General features: G+C 44.3%; 1 protein-coding gene across 4 annotated transcripts in view; it reads right to left on the bottom strand.

The window, feature by feature from the left end:
* NCOR1 (nuclear receptor corepressor 1) overlaps window positions 1-22418 on the bottom strand; it is a 125774-nt gene that overhangs the window by 70234 nt on the left and 33122 nt on the right. For 3 of the 4 annotated variants that reach the window (XM_075263721.1, XM_075263725.1, XM_075263724.1), the window contains exons 4-6: window positions 20024-20213; window positions 18577-18756; window positions 15216-15329 (exon numbers count right to left, since the gene is read on the bottom strand). In XM_075263721.1, coding sequence (XP_075119822.1) covers window positions 15216-15329; window positions 18577-18756; window positions 20024-20213 — 484 coding nt within the window. The remainder of the gene's footprint in view (window positions 1-15215; window positions 15330-18576; window positions 18757-20023; window positions 20214-22418) is intronic. The other variant, XM_075263723.1, reaches the window with a different exon arrangement.

Below are 22418 nucleotides of genomic sequence, written 5' to 3'. Positions count from 1 at the left end.
TCAGCTTGGGGGACAGACAGCACAGTGCCTCCGAGGTCAGGGATGCCATCCTGGCTGAGATGGCATTTTTTTTTCCCTGCTACACCTGGGGCCTGGCATTTTTACGCCTGTGATAATGGCTGGAACCTGGTAGCGGCTCTGGAGCTTGCCAGCCTCCAACACGTTCCATGTTTGGCCCACGTCTAACCTAGTGGTGCAAAGTTTTTTAAAAACATACCCAAATGTACCGAAGCTACTGTTGAAAATGCGGCGCTTGTGCGCCCACTTTTGCAAGTGCACAGGAGTCGCTGCTAGCCTAAAAACACTCTAGCAAGGCCTACATCTGTCCAAACACAGGCTGTTGTCCGTCATTCACACACGCTGAAACCCTACAATACCATATCTTGAGCAGGGTGTGTGAGCTGCACAGACCTTTGATGGAGTTCCATCTACAAAACCCAAGGGTTCCTCAAAGTCAGCAACCAAAGTTTCTGCACCATGAGTTTCCAGGGGTGGCAGAGTTATGGCTAGGGGAAGAGGCATGGATAGGGATGATGTCTAGGGGCAAAAGCAGTGTGGATGTGGAGGCAAGCTAAGCAGGAAAAACTGGGGGTACAAGCTAAGGCATGGACTGGGGTGATGTCTAGGGGCAAAAGCAGTGTGGATGTGGAGGCAAGCTAAGCAGGAAAAACTGGGGATACAAGCTAAGGCATGGACTGGGGTGATGTCTAGGGGCAAAAGCAGTGTGGATGTGGAGGCAAGCTAAGCAGGAAAAACTGGGGGTACAAGCTAAGGCATGGACTGGGGTGATGTCTAGGGGCAAAAGCAGTGTGGATGTGGAGGCAAGCTAAGCAGGAAAAACTGGGGGTACAAGCTAAGGCATGGACTGGGGTGATGTCTAGGGGCAAAAGCAGTGTGGATGTGGAGGCAAGCTAAGCAGGAAAAACTGGGGGTACAAGCTAAGGCATGGACTGGGGTGATGTCTAGGGGCAAAAGCAGTGTGGATGTGGAGGCAAGCAAAGCAGGGAAAATGGTGGCTAGAGGCAAAGGGATGTCCATAGGCAGCAAGGGCAAAGATGCAAAACTCTCCCGTTTCAAGAATTTTCCTGACTTGTTTCCCCACAAAACATTCCTGGGAGGAGGGCTGAAACACCACCCTCCTCCTCCTCCGCTGTTAGATTTACCCCAGCTACGAGCTGAAAACGCTGCAACACTGGTGTGGGGAGACGTCAGCAGGCTGGGCTGAAGCTCATCAGCTTGGGAGACGGACAGCACACTGCCTCTGAGGTCAGGGATGCCATCCTGGATGAGATGGCAATTTGTTTATCCCCGCTGCCCCTGGGGCCAGGTTTTTTAGCTTGTTGGAGGGCTCTGGAGCTTGCCAGCCTCCAACACGTTCCATGCCTGGCCCACATGTTCAATGTAGTGGTGCAATGATTTTTAAAAACATACCCCAAATTAGCTGAGCTAAGGGTGAAAGTGCGGCACTTGGACACCCACTTTCCCAAGTCTACAGTACCTGGAGCTAGCCGCAATACACTCCAGCAAGGCCTACATCTGCCTGAAGCACCTACTGTTGTGCGAGGTCACCACACGCTCTAACCCTAGATACCGTATGTTCAGCAGGGTGTGTGAGCAGCAGAGACCTTTGATGGAGTACCAGCTACAAAACCCAAGGGTTCCTCAGAGTCAGCTCCCTCACTTTCTGCACCATGAGTTTCCATGGGTGGCAGACTTATGGCTAGAGGCACAGGCATGGATAGGGGTGATGTGTAGGGGCAAAAGCAGTGTGGATGTGGAGGCAAGCTAAGCAGCAAAAACTGGGGGTACAAGCAGCCGGTGACATCATCACTGACAAGCACAGCTGTCTGTCAGCTGACAGGCTGACTTTCACCAAAATGAACAGACAATGGATAGACTCATCATATACATGTCAGTTACATGACAAATTTAGTGCAATTTGCAAGTCCAAGATGGTTTGGAGATCTGCGGAGAGGAATCTCACCACCTCTTGCGGGTGCCATCATTTGGAAGGCAAGCCCTGGGCTGGGGTGAGAGCAAGCGCAGGATAATCGTCGTTTGGCCTGGCGGCCACTGCCTCTTCCACTGTTGACAGGGCTGGCGCTGCAGTCCAGACCAGGAGCCAGGACACCTCCACATCTGCCTCTGACACTTTGGGGAGTTCACCCTTATCCTCACCTTTTCCTGCCATTTCTCCTTTTGCCCGCGCCATCATGCGCCTCTTCCCAGCAACTCCCCATCTCCCAAGCCTTTCATTTCATGCTAAAGTACAGCGCAACCCACCCACATGCCCAAGGCTTCAACGGCCTCATCTCAAGAAATCTGGCCCAGGAGATGTTGGAATCCCGGCTGGGGGACACTCTGCCCTTTTTGGGCAGAGTGTCTACTGCGCCACCGCACTGTGCCGTCCACACCAGCACTTTCCCCCAAACATGAGGCGGTCCCTAAATTCAGCGCTTAGCCCTAAAGTTCCATGTGACCAGTTACGAATGGACAAGTGCATGCGGACAGGGACGCTACCTTTCAATTTGGGCACAGTGGTTGAATGTAGTTGAGGCGTGGACCGGGTCGCAAAATGTGGTGGCCTGACTTGTCTCCCCACACAACATTCCTGGGAGGAGGGCTGAAACACCACCCTCCTCCGCTGTTAAATTGACCCCAGCTACGAGCTGGAAACGCTGCAACACTGGTGTGGGGAGACGTCAGCGGGCCGTGCTGAAGCTCATCAGCTTGAGGGCCAGACAGCACACTGCCTACAAAGTGAGTCATGCCATCCTCGATGAGACGGCAATGTGGTTTTTGCCACTGCACCTGGGCCCAGGCATGTTGTCATGTGTGATAATGGCCGTAACCTGGGATTGGCTCTGTAGCTTGGCAGCCTGCAACATATTCCATGCCTGGGCCACGTTTTTAACTCATTGCTGCTAATCTTTTGAAAAAGGTACCCCAATGTTCCTGAGCTACTGGTGAAAGTGTGGCGCTTGTGCGGATAGTTTTTAAAGTGTATAGTTGCCGCTGCTAGCCTCTATGCACTCCTACAACGCCTGTACCTGCTGGAACAACGGCTGTTGTGCGACGTCTCCACACTGCTGGCACTAAACATATCATGTGTTGAGCAGAGTGTGTGAGCAGCACAGACCTTTGATGTAGTTCCAACTCCAAAACCCTCGGGTTCGTCAAAGTCAACTCCCTCAGTTGCTCAACCATGAGTGGCAGACTTATGTGAAATCCCATCCCATCCATTGCACTGGACACGAAACATTAGCATGCGCTCAGCACAACTTCGGATATGGCAGATGCGTTAAGCAGGGTGCAGGGTACAACACAGACCAGGCCCGAGCACCAGGAACAGGTGTTAGAAATACTGCAGCATCTGCCATTTCCTTCCAATTTTGGGGTTTTGGACCCGCCACCGACTTGTCTGGACCTAAGTGGGGATCATGAGACACAGTTGCCATCAAGGCAAGCTGTGGTCATGTGCGGTTTGCAGTAAGGGGGCAGTGCGCAATTGGAAGAGGAGTTGGTGGATGACGAGGCCACCGACCCCACATGGACAGGGGTGATGTCTAGGGGCTAAAGCAGTGTAGATGTAGAGGGAAGCTAAATCAACAAAAAACCTGGGTAGAAGCAAAGGCATAAACTGGGGTGATGTTTAGGGGTGAAAGCAGAGTAGATGTGGAGGGAAGCTAAGCAGCAAAAACAGTGGGTAGAAGCAAAGGCATGCAAAACTCTACCCTGTTGGAAGACTTATTCCTAGGTCTGGAACACGTTAATGGCCCCCCTGGACAAATTACTGCCACTCAGGGGCCTAGTGTCACCAGGAGGGACAAGTATAGGCGCATGTTGTGGGAATACCTGGCCGACACCAGCTCTGTCCTCTCCGATCCCTCTGTGCTCTACAGCCTAAACTTATTTTCTCATCTTTTTTTCTGAACTGCACATCTCTTGCCTGTTTCCTTTGGGATCTTAGAAATGGTGGTCCACTTCCACAGATGGTAACTTCAATAGACAGTGTAACGGGAGTAGCTGAGGGATCGCTGTCTTAACCACTTTTTGGCACAAAATTAACTTCCAAAGCCAAATATGGTGCAAGTATATGATGCAAGGACACCTACACACCTATCTCTGACACATTGGGGAGTTCACCCTCATGCGCCCTTTTGGCCTGCACCATCATGCGCCTCTTCCCAGCCACTCCACATTTCCCAAGCTTTTCATTGCAGGCAGAAGTACAATACAACCCACCCCCATGCCCAAGCCTGTAACAGCCTCATCGATAAACTGCTGGCCCTGGAGATGTTGGTGTTTGTTTATGCTTCTGGAGACCCAGGCCTTCCGTCAGCAGATGGCAGCTGGGGCACCTCCCTATGCTGGGCCTAGCCGTTACTACTTCTCTTGGTGTGCTGTCTCTGCCTTGCGCCTGCATGTGTCCCATAACATCAGTCGGGCCCAGAGCTCTGCGCTTTGCTGCAAGGTCCACTTGACCACCGACACATGGACAAGCGCCTGTGGTCAGGGATGCTGCAGTGCTTATCTTTAATGACAGGCAGGGTGAATGTGGTGGAGTCTGTTCCCCGGGTGCAAACTGGGGTGGCCTATCTCCTCTCCCAGGCCATGGCAGGAGTAGACTGAAACCCTACGAAGCTGCAACCTCCACCCCAGCTACTAGCGGAAAACACTGTAACACTGGCATGGGGAGATGTCAGTAGGCCGTGCTGAAACTGATCAGCTTGGGGGACAGACAGCACAGTGCCTCCGAGGTCAGGGATGCCATCCTGGCTGAGATGGCATTTTTTTTTTCCCTGCTACACCTGGGGCCTGGCATTTTTGCGCCTGTGATAATGGCTGGAACCTGGTAGCAGATCTGGAGCTTGCCAGACTCAAACACGGTCCACGCATGGCCCACGTTTTCCAACTTGTTGGTGCCATGTTTCTTTGAAACCTACACCATTGTGCCTGATATACAGGTCAAAGTGGGGCCATTTTCGTAAGTGAGAACTAGCCTCTGCTAGGCAGAAAACATTCAGAGCACACTCCTCTCATCTTCGCACCGTTGGCTGGCGGAGGAAGACGAGGGGGTTGGAGTGGCATCTGATGTCCCTATCCCACACGAGGCTAGAGGGTGCACTTCAGTGCATCCCATTGCTTCACCACAAATGGTGTGAAGGGGAGTGGAAAATGGAGGAAATGGAGAGTGACCCTTACAGTTGGGGCCAGCAAAGGCATGCCAAGTAACACACTGGCACACATGGCTGACTTCATCTTGGGTTGCTTTTCAACACATATTTCACATCATGAAGAACAAATAATACTGGATTTTTTCAAGCCTCGAACCCCGGTCTAGGTCTAATGTCTGTTCCTTTCTTATATTAGGGGAGAGGGAAAAAAAATTACTTCAGTGATACGTTTAGCGTACATAGACTGACTATTAATGTGTATCCCACTTAGTGTTGTTAGGGTTACACACCGTCACAACCTGGCTAAAGCTTCTATAGCTGTTAATAAAGTCAACATAACTTTACGGTATCCAAAAAGACAGCTGGTACCGACAGAGAGCAAGACAAATGTCACCCAAAGCTGTGAGCTCTGAACACCCACAGTGACTTTGGCGTCATCATCATTATAAGGGAGTGGGTGGTAATAAATAACTTGGCAGTGCCTAAAACCCAAAAAGCTTATACAACTATATTTACATTAAGATACACAAATGAAACTTTTCAGTAGCATGTCATGAGACAAGCTGATAAGCTCTTCCTTTGTGCAGTTCTATTTGAAAGTTAAACGCTGCCTTTATTTTAATTCTGGAGAAGGTGCAGACATTAGATTTAGAACATGTTGTCTTCATTGTCCAAATCCTCTATATAGGTAACGCGTTTTTCGGGCCGAGCTGTCTGGGAACGAGCTGGTGCAGCACTGACAACCTGGGTGAATATGGCAAGAGCCTGAGATGTAGGGTGAATGAATCCCCAAATTATTTGTGGAATTCCCAGTGAGACAATGGCACTGTATACCAGTATTAAAAATTGTGGGTGCACATAACCCCCATATATTCTTTGAATTCCCAGTCAGACAATGGCACTGTATAGCAGTATTAAAAATTGTGGGTGCACGTAACCCCCATATATTCTTTGAATTCCCAGTCAGACAATGGCACTGTATACCAGTATTAAAAATTGTGGGTGCACGTAACCCCCATATATTCTTTGAATTCCCAGTCAGACAATGGCACTGTATACCAGTAGTAAAAATTGTGGGTGCACATAACCCCCATATATTCTTTGAATTCCCAGTCAGACAATGGCACTGTATACCAGTATTAAAAATTGTGGGTGCACATAACCCCCATATATTCTTTGAATTCCCAGTCAGACAATGGCACTGTATACCAGTATTAAAAATTGTGGGTGCACGTAACCCCCATATATTCTTTGAATTCCCAGTCAGACAATGGCACTGTATACCAGTAGTAAAAATTGTGGGTGCACATAACCCCCATATATTCTTTGAATTCCCAGTCAGACAATGGCACTGTATACCAGTATTAAAAATTGTGGGTGCACATAACCCCCATATATTCTTTGAATTCCCAGTCAGACAATGGCACTGTATACCAGTAGTAAAAATTGTGGGTGCACATAACCCCCATATATTCTTTGAATTCCCAGTCAGACAATGGCACTGTATACCAGTATTAAAAATTGTGGGTGCACATAACCCCCATATATTCTTTGAATTCCCAGTCAGACAATGGCACTGTATAGCAGTATTAAAAATTGTGGGTGCACGTAACCCCCATATATTCTTTGAATTCCCAGTCAGACAATGGCACTATATACCAGTATTAAAAATTGTGGGTGCACATAACCCCCATATATTCTTTGAATTCCCAGTCAGACAATGGCACTGTATACCAGTATTAAAAATTGTGGGTGCACGTAACCCCCATATATTCTTTGAATTCCCAGTCAGACAATGGCACTGTATACCAGTAGTAAAAATTGTGGGTGCACATAACCCCCATATATTCTTTGAATTCCCAGTCAGACAATGGCACTGTATACCAGTATTAAAAATTGTGGGTGCACATAACCCCCATATATTCTTTGAATTCCCAGTCAGACAATGGCACTGTATACCAGTATTAAAAATTGTGGGTGCACATAACCCCCATATATTCTTTGAATTCCCAGTGAGACAAAGGAACTGTATAGCAGTATTAAAAATTGTGGGTGCACGTAACCCCCATATATTCTTTGAATTCCCAGTCAGACAATGGCACTGTATACCAGTATTAAAAATTGTGGGTGCACATAACCCCCATATATTCTTTGAATTCCCAGTGAGACAAAGGAACTGTATAGCAGTATTAAAAATTGTGGGTGCACGTAACCCCCATATATTCTTTGAATTCCCAGTCAGACAATGGCACTATATACCAGTAATAAAAATTGTGGGTGCACATAACCCCCATATATTCTTTGAATTCCCAGTCAGACAATGGCACTGTATACCAGTATTAAAAATTGTGGGTGCACGTAACCCCCATATATTCTTTGAATTCCCAGTCAGACAATGGCACTGTATACCAGTAGTAAAAATTGTGGGTGCACATAACCCCCATATATTCTTTGAATTCCCAGTCAGACAATGGCACTGTATACCAGTATTAAAAATTGTGGGTGCACATAACCCCCATATATTCTTTGAATTCCCAGTCAGACAATGGCACTGTATAGCAGTATTAAAAATTGTGGGTGCACGTAACCCCCATATATTCTTTGAATTCCCAGTCAGACAATGGCACTATATACCAGTATTAAAAATTGTGGGTGCACATAACCCCCATATATTCTTTGAATTCCCAGTCAGACAATGGCACTGTATACCAGTATTAAAAATTGTGGGTGCACGTAACCCCCATATATTCTTTGAATTCCCAGTCAGACAATGGCACTGTATACCAGTAGTAAAAATTGTGGGTGCACATAACCCCCATATATTCTTTGAATTCCCAGTCAGACAATGGCACTGTATACCAGTATTAAAAATTGTGGGTGCACATAACCCCCATATATTCTTTGAATTCCCAGTCAGACAATGGCACTGTATACCAGTATTAAAAATTGTGGGTGCACATAACCCCCATATATTCTTTGAATTCCCAGTGAGACAAAGGAACTGTATAGCAGTATTAAAAATTGTGGGTGCACGTAACCCCCATATATTCTTTGAATTCCCAGTCAGACAATGGCACTGTATACCAGTAGTAAAAATTGTGGGTGCACATAACCCCCATATATTCTTTGAATTCCCAGTCAGACAATGGCACTGTATACCAGTATTAAAAATTGTGGGTGCACATAACCCCCATATATTCTTTGAATTCCCAGTGAGACAAAGGAACTGTATAGCAGTATTAAAAATTGTGGGTGCACATAACCCCCATATATTCTTTGAATTCCCAGTGAAACAAAGGAACTGTATAGCAGTATTAAAAATTGTGGGTGCACGTAACCCCCATATATTCTTTGAATTCCCAGTCAGACAATGGCACTGTATACCAGTATTAAAAATTGTGGGTGCACATAACCCCCATATATTCTTTGAATTCCCAGTGAGACAAAGGAACTGTATAGCAGTATTAAAAATTGTGGGTGCACGTAACCCCCATATATTCTTTGAATTCCCAGTCAGACAATGGCACTGTATACCAGTATTAAAAATTGTGGGTGCACATAACCCCCATATATTCTTTGAATTCCCAGTCAGACAATGGCACTGTATACCAGTATTAAAAATTGTGGGTGCACGTAACCCCCATATATTCTTTGAATTCCCAGTCAGACAATGGCACTGTATACCAGTAGTAAAAATTGTGGGTGCACATAACCCCCATATATTCTTTGAATTCCCAGTCAGACAATGGCACTGTATACCAGTATTAAAAATTGTGGGTGCACATAACCCCCATATATTCTTTGAATTCCCAGTCAGACAATGGCACTGTATACCAGTATTAAAAATTGTGGGTGCACGTAACCCCCATATATTCTTTGAATTCCCAGTCAGACAATGGCACTGTATACCAGTAGTAAAAATTGTGGGTGCACATAACCCCCATATATTCTTTGAATTCCCAGTCAGACAATGGCACTGTATACCAGTATTAAAAATTGTGGGTGCACATAACCCCCATATATTCTTTGAATTCCCAGTCAGACAATGGCACTGTATAGCAGTATTAAAAATTGTGGGTGCACGTAACCCCCATATATTCTTTGAATTCCCAGTCAGACAATGGCACTATATACCAGTATTAAAAATTGTGGGTGCACATAACCCCCATATATTCTTTGAATTCCCAGTCAGACAATGGCACTGTATACCAGTATTAAAAATTGTGGGTGCACGTAACCCCCATATATTCTTTGAATTCCCAGTCAGACAATGGCACTGTATACCAGTAGTAAAAATTGTGGGTGCACATAACCCCCATATATTCTTTGAATTCCCAGTCAGACAATGGCACTGTATACCAGTAGTAAAAATTGTGGGTGCACATAACCCCCATATATTCTTTGAATTCCCAGTCAGACAATGGCACTGTATACCAGTATTAAAAATTGTGGGTGCACATAACCCCCATATATTCTTTGAATTCCCAGTCAGACAATGGCACTGTATACCAGTATTAAAAATTGTGGGTGCACATAACCCCCATATATTCTTTGAATTCCCAGTGAGACAAAGGAACTGTATAGCAGTATTAAAAATTGTGGGTGCACGTAACCCCCATATATTCTTTGAATTCCCAGTCAGACAATGGCACTGTATACCAGTAGTAAAAATTGTGGGTGCACATAACCCCCATATATTCTTTGAATTCCCAGTCAGACAATGGCACTGTATACCAGTATTAAAAATTGTGGGTGCACATAACCCCCATATATTCTTTGAATTCCCAGTGAGACAAAGGAACTGTATAGCAGTATTAAAAATTGTGGGTGCACATAACCCCCATATATTCTTTGAATTCCCAGTGAAACAAAGGAACTGTATAGCAGTATTAAAAATTGTGGGTGCACGTAACCCCCATATATTCTTTGAATTCCCAGTCAGACAATGGCACTGTATACCAGTATTAAAAATTGTGGGTGCACATAACCCCCATATATTCTTTGAATTCCCAGTGAGACAAAGGAACTGTATAGCAGTATTAAAAATTGTGGGTGCACGTAACCCCCATATATTCTTTGAATTCCCAGTCAGACAATGGCACTGTATACCAGTATTAAAAATTGTGGGTGCACATAACCCCCATATATTCTTTGAATTCCCAGTCAGACAATGGCACTGTATACCAGTATTAAAAATTGTGGGTGCACGTAACCCCCATATATTCTTTGAATTCCCAGTCAGACAATGGCACTGTATACCAGTAGTAAAAATTGTGGGTGCACATAACCCCCATATATTCTTTGAATTCCCAGTCAGACAATGGCACTGTATACCAGTATTAAAAATTGTGGGTGCACATAACCCCCATATATTCTTTGAATTCCCAGTCAGACAATGGCACTGTATACCAGTATTAAAAATTGTGGGTGCACGTAACCCCCATATATTCTTTGAATTCCCAGTCAGACAATGGCACTGTATACCAGTAGTAAAAATTGTGGGTGCACATAACCCCCATATATTCTTTGAATTCCCAGTGAGACAAAGGAACTGTATAGCAGTATTAAAAATTGTGGGTGCACATAACCCCCATATATTCTTTGAATTCCCAGTGAAACAAAGGAACTGTATAGCAGTATTAAAAATTGTGGGTGCACGTAACCCCCATATATTCTTTGAATTCCCAGTCAGACAATGGCACTGTATACCAGTATTAAAAATTGTGGGTGCACATAACCCCCATATATTCTTTGAATTCCCAGTCAGACAATGGCACTGTATACCAGTATTAAAAATTGTGGGTGCACGTAACCCCCATATATTCTTTGAATTCCCAGTCAGACAATGGCACTGTATACCAGTAGTAAAAATTGTGGGTGCACATAACCCCCATATATTCTTTGAATTCCCAGTCAGACAATGGCACTGTATACCAGTATTAAAAATTGTGGGTGCACATAACCCCCATATATTCTTTGAATTCCCAGTCAGACAATGGCACTGTATAGCAGTATTAAAAATTGTGGGTGCACGTAACCCCCATATATTCTTTGAATTCCCAGTCAGACAATGGCACTATATACCAGTATTAAAAATTGTGGGTGCACATAACCCCCATATATTCTTTGAATTCCCAGTCAGACAATGGCACTGTATACCAGTATTAAAAATTGTGGGTGCACGTAACCCCCATATATTCTTTGAATTCCCAGTCAGACAATGGCACTGTATACCAGTAGTAAAAATTGTGGGTGCACATAACCCCCATATATTCTTTGAATTCCCAGTCAGACAATGGCACTGTATACCAGTATTAAAAATTGTGGGTGCACATAACCCCCATATATTCTTTGAATTCCCAGTCAGACAATGGCACTGTATACCAGTATTAAAAATTGTGGGTGCACATAACCCCCATATATTCTTTGAATTCCCAGTGAGACAAAGGAACTGTATAGCAGTATTAAAAATTGTGGGTGCACGTAACCCCCATATATTCTTTGAATTCCCAGTCAGACAATGGCACTGTATACCAGTATTAAAAATTGTGGGTGCACATAACCCCCATATATTCTTTGAATTCCCAGTGAGACAAAGGAACTGTATAGCAGTATTAAAAATTGTGGGTGCACGTAACCCCCATATATTCTTTGAATTCCCAGTCAGACAATGGCACTGTATACCAGTATTAAAAATTGTGGGTGCACGTAACCCCCATATATTCTTTGAATTCCCAGTCAGACAATGGCACTGTATACCAGTATTAAAAATTGTGGGTGCACGTAACCCCCATATATTCTTTGAATTCCCAGTCAGACAATGGCACTATATACCAGTATTAAAAATTGTGGGTGCACATAACCCCCATATATTCTTTGAATTCCCAGTCAGACAATGGCACTGTATAGCAGTATTAAAAATTGTGGGTGCACATAACCCCCATATATTCTTTGAATTCCCAGTGAGACAATGGCACTGTATACCAGTAGCAAAAATTGTGGGTGTATATAGCCCCAATTCTATTGCTAGGGGACTTGCAGGGTATTTCTGAGGTGAAGGTGGGGGGGCACACCGTTGGAACGGGGATTTGGGGTGTATATATGGGGTATACGGGAATACACTGTCAGTGTGTTCCATTCAGGATCCTGGGAAAGCTGGGTTGCGGCGATTGAGCCCGTCAGTGCCACGTTACACTGACAAGCTTCTCCCTGGAATTGAAGTTATATGTAAGCCCAATATATTCTTTGAATTCCCAGTGAGACAATGGCACTATATGGCAGTAGCAAAAATAGTGGGTGTATATAGCCCCAATTCTATTGCTAGGGGACTTGCAGGGTATTTCTGGGGTGAAGGTGGGGGGGCACACCGTTGGAACGGGTATCGGGGGTATATATCGGGTATACGGGAATACACTGACAGTGTATTCCATTCAGGATCCTGGGAAAGCTGGGTTGCGGCGATTGAGCCCGTCAGTGCCACGTTACACTGACAAGCTTCTCCCTGGAATTTAGCTCTTATAAGAGCTGTTGGTTGTCTTCTCCTTCCTATCCTAGCCTGTCCCTGCCTACCCAGAATCTAAGCCCTAGCTAGCTGGACGGAAACCTCCGTCCTCGGTGAATTGCAAGCTCAGAATGACGCGAAGCTGGGCGGCGCTGTTCTTTTAAATTAGAGGTCACATGTTTTCGGCAGCCAATGGGTTTTGCCTACTTTTTTCAACGTCACCGGTGTCGTAGTTCCTGTCCCACCTACCCTGCGCTGTTATTGGAGCAAAAAAGGCGCCAGGGAAGGTGGGAGGGGAATCGAGTAATGGCGCACTTTACCACGCGGTGTTCGATTCGATTCGAACATGCCGAACAGCCTAATATCCGATCGAACATGAGTTCGATAGAACACTGTTCGCTCATCTCTAGTCGTGACCTTTTGGATGGTTAAACACAAACAGCAGTGATACATTTGGATGATTCCTACTGAGGGGCTTGCATATTGTCTATATTAAGGCAAACTCTTCTCAACCTTAGCCATTATCTGGAAGAGCGTCCATTAGGATGGTGGGAGAATGAATCTAAGGCTGGAAACGCGCCTGTGCACTTAGCTGCACAAATACATTGGGAAAGTTTTCCATGTATGTCTTCACATTGCTTTGGACTCCATGGTCTGTATGCAGAGACAGTGTGTTATTCCAACCATGCAGGATAGCAGAGCAGGGGTAGTATCGCTTTATGAGACCCTATGCTTGGCAACTGTCACAAGGCAGATCTGTGGGGAGGGACCACTGGTAATGGGCACTACTGATGGCCTCATTGACTTACATGAAGCGGTGTCACAGTCTTACATCATGATCCTACATGGTGAGAAGGCGGGAATACATTTTCATATGGAAAGGAATAACTAAATAAGGTGATACTAGTTGAGTCATATCTACTGAGGGAATAAGTACATAATGAAAGAAGAAAGAAAAAATTAATTCCAGAGTGGCTTCTTTAAGTGAACAAAATGTCAATGACTGGCCAATGTTGATTTTTAGGGCAACTTCACACAGCAGAATTTGCGACTGGACCAGCCATGCAAAATCCAAAGACATTTTCCTACTCCCATAGAATTCAATGTTGCCCAAAAATAAAAACCCAACTCTCCCACTGAAACGTCAGGGAGGCAGAACATTGGCGGCAGATTCTGCTGCAAAAATTCCACCATGTGAAACTGCCTCACGTGGCATAAACCCACAAATCCCATCCACACACTGAGGAAAAATACATGCGGGGAGACGGACCTCTGAGGACTGAAAAGTGCCACCAAAACCGTGCTGCATCTCTGCTGTGGTCCTCCCTGCAGCGCGGGCCCGCTACATGGGACCTTTGCTTTAAAGAGTTCCTGAATCCTAATACAGTCTCACGGTATTTCTAAATGGGACGTCTTCACAGTTTTACTGCTACAAGCAAGTCGTCCCCTGTGGACCTATCCTTATAAAGGGTAAGGTTCTATGCACACGTCCGAGTGAGCCATCCTAGGGCACGTATGATGGTCCAGCCTATTGAAGATATTGAGCAAGATGGGATTTGCTCTATATCATCAAAACGGAATGGAAACTCCCATAGATGGAAGTGCATCACAGAATGCACAGATATCACTGTGTACATTTCGCTGCAAAATCAGCCCCACATCGGATGCACACTCGGTCGTGTCAATGGAGTCTAAGGACTTATTGTAGTCTTGCACTAGTATGTTTTTGCATATCTTTTTATGCTAGGGCCACACATGCATTGTCCTATCTGTTCGTCTAGTCCATCGCAAAAAAGAAAAAAGGAAAAACGATGGACAGCAAGAGAGACCACACAGACAATAATGGAGTCAGCCAGGTGTCTGTCCCCCCTCAAAAAAAAAAAAAAAATTAAATAAACAAATAAATAAGAAATCGCTGGATGAGAAAGTCAGTTTTGCAGAACTTTTCTGACTGGGACACTGCGATAGGACTCTGAAGCGGATGTGAAGTCATACCAGGCTTTATTGGAGTTATAAAAATAAGCAAAAAGGACAAAAAAAAAAAAGAAAAGAGAAGAAACCGACAGACTCTCAGTCAAAGAAACATTGAACCGCATTTTAAGTGTGTGGTTTACAAGGAGCGAAAACCCTAACTTCACTTGTACTGCTGTTAGTCCAACCCAACGGAGATATCGGCACATGACAGTAGTAGCTATGAAGACGTAGCCTGTCCAAACACACATAAACAAACCATAGGAACTAAAGCAACTACATAATTACTACTACATAAAGGGCACGATCAGCCTGGCACAGAAGCATAATCCAATTTACTCTAATTATAGCCCTAGTACCCGCCACATAATTAGCCAAACACAATATTTACACATGTAAACAGTCTCATAAGTCAGGGCAATGCAAAAAACTGCACTAAATAAAGTCCATGCACAAGTAAAACAATGAAAAGTGGCTTCAAGATGGCTTCTAAAACCCAGCTGTGCCTTCCAAGACCCAGCACTCTATCCGCCGGACATGCCAAAGATGATAATGCATCTACTTACCCGGTTCTCATCGTAAATGATTTGGACGATGCTGCGATGCTTCTGCTCCACCGGTGGAGGGGAGACCGGCTTCTCAGGCTCTGGAGGTTTGGCTGCTTCTTCTTCAAGCTGTTGCTAAGTTACACAAGAGCAAAAAAAACCTCCATCATACAACGTAAAACTCCAATCAGCGTCTAGTCACATCGGCAAGCAACAGGTTGGTCGCAATTTCGGGATTTAGAGCCAGACTTTGCACAGTGACAGGGGCGAGTTCCAACACATTATACGGTGTCATATACATTTCATGCAGAATACGGAATAGAGGTAGGTTTACTGCCATCCCCTGTAACAAACCCCAGTCATCGTCTGGGACAAAATGACCACGTTTAACCATTTGTGAATAAAGCAATGTAAAGACTAAACATTTCAGCAGGAAACTGTGACACGGCCGTGTAGATATTACACATGTGGAATAGGAGATGCCTATAATGATGGACACCTTCCTCTTATGGAAAAGTGTTGAATTATATCATTAACAACTGTAATTAGCTGACCTACCACGGCTTGCCCGGCACATTCTGCGAATCTGGGCTGTGCAGGGACACCTTACCCTGGTCGATTTACTAAAACTCACGTTAGTTTACTGGCATGAGTTAGAATGTAAATCTATGCCAGATCCTACCTACGTAGAGCGTAGACTTCCATTCTAGGACCTGCACCAGTAGGGCTGTATTAAGGCTGACGTATGATATACTAGTTTTAATAAATTTTTCCTACTTTGATCATTGCACATCGCATACAAGTCGAAAACTGACTCCATGTCCCCTGCATTAAGTCAGTTTAACGTTTTGTCTGTCTACAAAAACCAGGGGGAACTAAAGATCTTCCTGCATACTGTCTAGGTCTACCTTGGCAAATAATTAGGGCCCCTTCACGCGAAGTTTACGCTCCGTGTATTCTGTACATTTTACACATGTAAAAATACACGTGTAAAATGTAGTTAGCCATTGAGTTCAATGGCATGTTCGTATAACGTGTGTCTTTTTTGCTTTCCATGCAAATAAAATGTGAAATGAAACAACACTGCCATTGATCTCCAATGAAAGAGGATTAGTTTCTACAGCTCCTGTGCACACCACGCATTTGACAGTAAACAAACACTATAGTCCATATCCTGCAGCCACACCATGCTTTCTCCTCTTCTTCAGGCCAGACTATCAAATGTACATCATCACTAAGGTTGAGCCGATCTTGAGATTTCAAGATTGATTTTAAAATCCGATTTCCGATCATTTTCCAGACGATCTCGATCGTGAAATTTGCTCTATCGCCGATCGGAATCCGATCTTTTCCGATCCTGATCCTCAACGCTAGTCAATGCTTCTCTATGGGAAAAGTCACTTTTGGGGTTGAGCCGATCTTGAGATAACCTCCGATCTCGATCCCGCTGGAAAAGATCGGGTCGGAATTCCGATCACGATCGTGAAATTTACTCGATCGCTATCCGATGTTTTCCGATCTCGATCGCTCGACCCTAATCATCACAAAATAGGGGACAAATGGAAAAAAAAAATCCTAAAAGATCACACTAACCGGAACTTGTTTGCCGTTTAAGGCCTCACGTACAACCGCAATTTTATCCACCATTGTGGAGAAAAGTACATTTCTAAGGGGTCCCTACAGACAGCTGTAGTTTTTGCGGCTGTGTGTCTGGGCCACATTTAAGAGCTGCAAATTATGGAGCAGGTCCTAATCCTGTCCGTACTTGCAACTTGGCCCATTCAATATAATGGAAGTGTCAGTGAAAACCATAGATGACAACCAGATACCAAACCGGGTGTCATCCTTACAGTTTTCACTGGCCCGCAGCCTGCAAACGGTCGTGTACATGAGGCCCGATTCACATGGGTAATACCAAGAAAGGAACAAACATGGAGCATAAAGAAGTAGCCATCTATAAAGTTTCCCCCAATATCATTAGTAAGAATTAGTTACAGTGAGTTCTGCATAGGAGGAATTAAAAAGAGGAATATTGTTAGTTATTAAGTTTCTTAACCTTTTCTGTTATGCAGTTAACTGTATGTTTATGCATTTCATTTGTAGCCCTTGATAACAGGAAAAAAAGAAGAAAAAAAAAAAAAGAAAAAGATATTTAGAAATAAATGACAGTGTTGGGCATTACAACTTTTAATTTTTTATTTTATTTATTTATTTTTAGATTTCTGTTGTAACTGGGACTAAAACATAAAGCTTCACTAAGGGGGCGTTCAGTCTTGCACCTGTGTCCACCTGCGGGGTCTCCGTCCTATTCCCAGGGAAAACTGGACAGGAGACGGCTTCCTAGAAGTCAGTTGTAAAACCCATTCATTTGAATGGGTTTTAAAAGCATACTGCCGATGCAGCCTCTCCGCGGCGAAACCGTTTTCGTTTGGCCGGACACAAAGTCCTGCATGTCCGACTTTGTGTCTGGCCAAAAATACAAAAGAGTGGACACAGGCACAAGTGTAAAGGCACCCTTACAGGAAGAATACAGCCTCCTATACTGGACTCAGCAGATCATGGAGGAGCCACATCACGGCACTCCGAATTGTGAACACAGTGATCAGGAAGGCATGGCTGGTAATAAAACTATGCCTGCCTTCCCTATAGGATATCCGGAAACCAGAATCCAGTTTCTAAAAGCTGAACAACTTTGTGCAGAAGGCTAACCTTGCAAGGATATATATATTAGCCCTTGTAGGGTTAGAGGTGGACTGCCCATACGTATATAGTCTACGAGCGGCCCAGCACTGGTTAAGATGTCCTTGCCATTCTCCTGAAAGGCGGCGTAGCATGGGTGAGGCCAGATTTATGATAATTTACGTCATTCTTCTGCCACACATGTTCCCTAAGATCTACTCCAGCTACGATCTGGCATACATTTCAGTGCAGGCACATAGACACTCAGAGGGCGCGCCTGGCACAGTAGAGATGGACACTGGCACGAAAAATGTGAGTCTTCATAAATCTGCGGCTGCATCAAATGTAGCAACGTATGTGTGACTCTCACCATCAACTTCTATGGAAGTATGTGCGTGCAGCTGTTCTCTGAACTACCACAGAAAGCAATGGAGAGAGCCCATGTATGCACTACCACCTCTTTATTCACTGTGGCCATGGTGTCAGCGGGAATGAGACATGGGGTGCAGAGGATAGACCTTCACCTATCAGACAGTTATGGTATACCCTGTGGATGTACCATACACGTCTGTAAGTACAATAAAATAACACGGCATTCAGTCAATGTGCATGGAGATTACACACGTGAAGTAAGCAGCATCTGTCAGCAGCAATTCAGAATCAATCTAGCAAATCCAGACTAAGACATTTATTATATTTATACCTGTTTTTTCTTTAGTTTCAGAATCTGTTGCTCAACTTTTGCAATTTCTCTATCGACCCGGTCCATACTCTGTATCAACTCCTCTTTAGACAGTTTGGAGGGAGATGCATCCTGATCATCATTAGGCTGGCCAGGGATGGGGGATGAGGGAGCATCATGTTTGCCGGAGAGGCCCTGTTCCTTTAAAACACAAACATTGGTTACATTGAGTACTACTGGATGTGAATGAACACACAGTATACAATATATACATAGCTAAAATGCCCAATGGCCTCCTGGTTCTTCCAATTCCCAGCTCCTCCTTCACTTCATTTTTCAAAAGCAAGTGAGAAAATGGGCAAGTGGGTGGGGCTATCCAGTCAAGGTGACATGCACCAAATTTATCAAAAACTTGCACATTGTCACTCTGACTCTGGTGAAATACAAAGCGGAGTAACTTGTTGTCGTATTTAAGGCTCCGACAAATATCAAAAATTGATAAATTTGACAAATTTGTAAACTGTTACTACACAAATTTTTACAATTCCCACCTGTTAAATTTCTCACAGTGTGCTGATGTCTATTCTACAGAAGTGAAGAGAAGACTGCAAATCAGAAAATAAATGCCAGAAAATAAATACATAAAATAGGACACCACATATTTAACTATGCATTAAAGAGGCTCATTGGGAAAACTCATTTTTAACTAAGCACATACTTGCATAGCCTTTAGAAAGGTTATTCCACACAAACCTTTTGTATGTTAGTCCCCTAAGTAATTTTTGAATGAGCCCGTTTTTATTCACATGCTAATTAGTCAGCAACGAGCACCGGAAGTCTCAGCGAGCACTGTCTGCTATGTGTGTGTGAGAGCAAGGAAGGCTGCTACTGACTCATCCACACAACAGACAGTGCTCACTGAGACTTCTGGTGCTCGCTGGAGGCTAATTAGCATGTGAATAAAAGTGGGCTCATTCAAAAACAACTGAGGCAATTAACATACAAAAGGTAAGTGTGGAATAGCCTTTCTAAAGGCTATGTAAGTATGTGCCTAGTTAAAAATGAGTTTTCCCAATGATAGAGCCCCTTTTAAGATTTATTAAAAAGACTGGATCATTGTACCAAACTAGCCCTCTCAGCTTTTGTGCCACTCCTTTTTCCTCATAGATTGTAAGCTCTTGCTAGCAGGGCATTTGATATGTTAGTTTGTTACATTGTAATGTCCTGATATTGTCTGTTCATGTAACCTTAAACCTGTATAGTCCTGCAGAATATACTGACGCCATATAAATTATTAAATATGATTATTTAGGGTCGCTTTAAGGAGACGAACAATTATGTTCCTGACCAAAATAAGTTACAGTACTTACAGTTTGCTGCCCAGTAGGGCAATAATTATTTATTGTAAGTAAAATGCACTCATCATGGCAGTACCCATAGAAAACAATGTGGATAAGCTGGTACCTACCTTTTTAATATCCCCTTGTGCACGTAGCCCCTCCTGGATGGTTGATACAAGAGGTACAACAGAAGCAGCAGAAACTCGGTAGTGAGAGTCCACTTGATCTAGCCGTGGTCTCTTTGATTCCAGCACCTCATGCTCGCTCTGAGCACCAGAATGGTACTGCGATTCATACCCTGTCCGCCTATCCTGCGGCCTGCAAAATAATGTCAATCATGAAAACATTGCACATTTGCAGAACTCCATTCATAGCATCTTCATTACAAAAAATAGCTAAGTATTTTACTATGATCCAGGATAAATGCTGGCTTGTATCCCTTTAACCAGCTTAAAAGGAAAGTCAATTTTAATATTGAAGACCCCCTGGCACCCCCATCTACCACCTATTTGAGGAGGCTTGGGCGCATGGAAAGGCGCTGCAGCCCGACATGGTTTATCAGACAGAGTGATGTATATTTTGTAGCGCCTGTGCATGGTACTGAAGTATACAATTGTGTAATACCAGGCACAACCACACAGAATGCATGGCACTGTACCTGGTAATGAAAAGATCTCAACGTTTACTTAAGTGCTGATCTGTTCGGGTGCCAGGAGTTTGATCCCTACAAATGTGATATGGATTGAAAGCCCTATGGACAGGTCATCCATATTAAAGCCTCAGAAAACCCCTTTAGGTTACAGGTTGCAGAAAAGCTGCTGTATATTTCTCATTCCTTTTTTTAAACCAATCTTGGCTTTGGAACAAAAAATCCTCATCAAAGTCTGTGAGAAACCAACCCCCTTCCCCACAAAAAAATGTGGCTTTGCTGCATCGTGACCTCAGCCTTAATAACATTACGATGGACAGAACATATCCTCATTATATGAAAATGAAACATTAAAAAGAAGCAACCTCTGTGCTATGCCATGGAGGGGGAGGCGGTTGCTGGCACTCATCTCCCTCCCCCCTTACACAAATGGCACTTTCCTGGTCCCCTGCCACCAGATGCCATACACCCGGGCTCTTGCAGTGATGTCTTCTCCTATGTGAATGCTACAACCAAACAAAGGCTGCAGAAGTCAAAGGGAATGGGCAAGTCATTACTGGAAGCCAGTAGAGGACCAAATATGTGCTAGTTTGGTGCCCAGTAGTAGTTTCCCATAGGTAAAATTTGAAAGCAAATCTGCAACAAAATCCACCACTAGTGGCTTCAAAAAAGGGGTTTTCCTTGCTCAAAAACCCTTAAAATTTTTACTGATAGTCAGTCCTTTTAGTAAAAAAATCTTATGCTTAAACACTCAGTAGACAGACGAAAACAGCCCTTTTTTCCAAAAGATAAAATAAGATGATTGATAATGAAAGGGTTAATCGTCCTTTGTGACTTAGTGCAGGCTGCTGGGGCACACAGCAGATATTCTCCTCACTCTGTCCTATCTACGATTCCTATCACTAATCTGCCTGTTATTGATCAAATCTATCTCTACGATTATCTAGCTCTATTGCTCAGATCCTTTCTCACATCCACCATCATTGTATTGCCTTGTGTTCATTCCCACAGCGCCTTATACAGAGTGTATATCATCAGCACTGTAAGCTGGCCACCTAGCACTGACTACTGGCCGAGAGACCCACAAGGCAAGTGTATGTCTCTTCTACATTCTTCTTGTCTAATACATGTGGCAGCGGCCATTGTAGTACATCAGAGACAAATATTGGGGTCGCTCATCAGTATGTGTTCAGTTGGAGTCTGCACAAATCATCTGTTCTAGAAGCCTCTGGGTGCTGAAATCTGCTAGAGGACAGACTGTGCGTGCAGGGGTGCTCCTAAGGCCCGACTCACATCTGTGTTTGGGGAGTCCGCTTGGGGATCCCCCCCCAACGGAAACCTATCCGCATAAAAAAAGCGGTTCCCTAAGGAAACCTGCGGACTCCATAGACTATAATGAGGTTCGTGTGGTTTCCACACGAAAAATGCAGAGAGAAAAGTACTGCTTGCAAGATTTTTCTCTCTGCATATTTCATGTGGATAGGCAAACTAAATGGCCCAAACGCAGATGAGAAACGGGGCTAAGCAAGTAACAACAGTGGTGCTGCAAATCAGTGAGCCACCACTATATAGTGGACGAGGCTGCGCTGCCGATTCTGTTACTTGACTAGGAGCAGCGCCGCAGATCGGCAAACAGGAGCAGCACTGCACGCGCCAGCTGTCCTCTAGCGGCTTCCAACAGCCAGTGGCTACTACAACAGCTGATCTGTGTGAAATCCCAATCTCAGTCCCCAACAGATCACATACTGATGGCCTATCCTGTGGACAGGGCTGGAAAACCCCTTTAAATAGTTGAATTTAGGAGCCATTTGTGCCGTGCAGGAATGTTCGTTGCGTTCATAGAAGGCAGTATATTTTTCCTATTATTTGAGGAG

This window comes from Leptodactylus fuscus, chromosome 2, assembly GCF_031893055.1.
Source record: "Leptodactylus fuscus isolate aLepFus1 chromosome 2, aLepFus1.hap2, whole genome shotgun sequence".
Classification (NCBI taxonomy): Eukaryota; Metazoa; Chordata; class Amphibia; order Anura; family Leptodactylidae; genus Leptodactylus; species Leptodactylus fuscus.
The sequence above is the reverse complement of the archived record's forward strand: the minus strand, read 5'-3'. Positions and strand labels throughout refer to the sequence as shown.